The 1,515-nt window shown below is 36.7% G+C and overlaps 1 protein-coding gene across 5 annotated transcripts in view; it reads right to left on the bottom strand.

Moving 5' to 3' along the window:
* Positions 1 to 539: 539 nt before the first annotated feature.
* The window catches only part of LOC110030153 (E3 ubiquitin protein ligase RIN2-like), a 65,287-nt gene continuing 64,311 nt past the window's right edge, over positions 540 to 1,515 (bottom strand). For 4 of the 5 annotated variants that reach the window (XM_020732766.1, XM_020732742.1, XM_020732760.1 and 1 more), the window contains exons 12-13: positions 1,152 to 1,506; positions 540 to 873 (exon numbers count right to left, since the gene is read on the bottom strand). In XM_020732766.1, the coding sequence (XP_020588425.1) occupies positions 814 to 873; positions 1,152 to 1,506 (415 nt within the window). In that variant the 3' untranslated portion in view covers positions 540 to 813. The remainder of the gene's footprint in view (positions 874 to 1,151; positions 1,507 to 1,515) is intronic. The other variant, XM_020732771.1, reaches the window with a different exon arrangement.

The raw sequence follows: 1,515 nt of genomic DNA, 5'->3' as shown, positions 1-1,515 counted from the left end.
CATCTTCAGCACTCATTTTCAGCGTCAAATTTAGGTTTAAAAAAAAATCAAAGTCAAATTAATTAAAATTCAAGTAATTAGAGTCAAATTCCCATTGCATCTTAATTATATGCAAAAAATATAAAAAATTTCCTACTACGTCTAACACAACATTTCAACTCGCATTCAATTAAGTTGGCAACCTGTGCATACAAAAGAAAATATATTTAGCTCATGACACAGCTCATTGAGCTTGATTCGAGTTTAGTCCGAGTCAAAAATTGGTTCAATCCTCAATCTTGAATTAAAATCTCCGCCCCAATCTTTAAGCAGTCCACATCCTTCAATGAACAAGCTCCACTACAGCACAGAATTCATGTAAACGCAAACTATGTCAAATAAACTCAGTTTCAACCTTCTTTCTGTTGCCACTCTGCTTATTTGTAATGGAGAGCTTGAATATTCTGCCTTTAAATCAAAATGTAAAAGGGAAGCGCCTAGCAATTCCAGAATACGCTAACAGTTTAGAGTTCTTGGAGCACAAAAAACATCAACACAAATGCAACCAAATTACGCAAGTATTTCATTGAAGGCAAGAATGTTTCTGCACATTTTTTCAGTGTATCAAATCATTGGCGAAGACTCATACTACTATACTATACATGGGCCGACTCTAGAATATTCATCTCTTGAAGGAAATATATGGCGGACAAAAGCTCAAGTAAAAAAAAAAAATTAGATGTAACCTGTAGCCTATTAACAGGCAAACCCATCCTATCCCAACTAAATATAAATAGCAGAGTTCATACATATGTACCAACTTGTGAGCCTTCACTATTGCATCATGAGAAGATTATTCACGGTAAGATTGATGTTGTTGGTCCTTGATAGATCCTGAGAACATCAAAGGTCCAAAATAAGAACGTGCAAAGTGTCAAAATAGTCATTTGAGCCTTTTTAGGGGATCATTTTAGTCCCAAAGTTTATAAATGCGTCCATTTAGTCCATAAACTCTCTTATATGGGTTGAAATAGTCCATTATTTTAGCATCAATTTAAGAATCTAGGGACCAATACAGCACTTTTATAGACTTTGCACTTCACTCAAATAAGCAATAAGTGATGTTTTGAAAAACTGGATCAAAAGAAGACAACAAAACAATATAAACTTACCTGAATAATTAGTTCATCAGGCATGTGGGGTAAAACCTCTCTTACCCTATCTACCATGGCAAGAAGGTCTGAAGGAGGCGTTGTGTTTCTAAATCTAATGCCTACGGGATTCCTGGTATTATTCAGAGAAGGTTGAGGTGGAGAGGATGCTGAAGCATGGAGACTCGGCCATAAGTTCCAAAATGGAGAGTCCATAGAAGAACTATGAGCATAATTTTCACTAACGGAAGCTAACTGCCTCATCATCATTTGGACTCCACTTAGCCCAACAGATCTGATTGCACTGGATGTGCTGGCACCATCTATTCTGGAATTCGTCCAAGGAGATACCCAGCTAGAATCAAACCCTACTCTGCTGTAGGGA

Source organism: Phalaenopsis equestris, unplaced genomic scaffold (assembly GCF_001263595.1).
Source record: "Phalaenopsis equestris unplaced genomic scaffold, ASM126359v1 Scaffold000002, whole genome shotgun sequence".
In the NCBI taxonomy this organism is placed as follows: Eukaryota; Viridiplantae; Streptophyta; class Magnoliopsida; order Asparagales; family Orchidaceae; genus Phalaenopsis; species Phalaenopsis equestris.
Note: the sequence above shows the minus strand (reverse complement) of the source record. Positions and strands in the feature narration are given on the sequence as shown.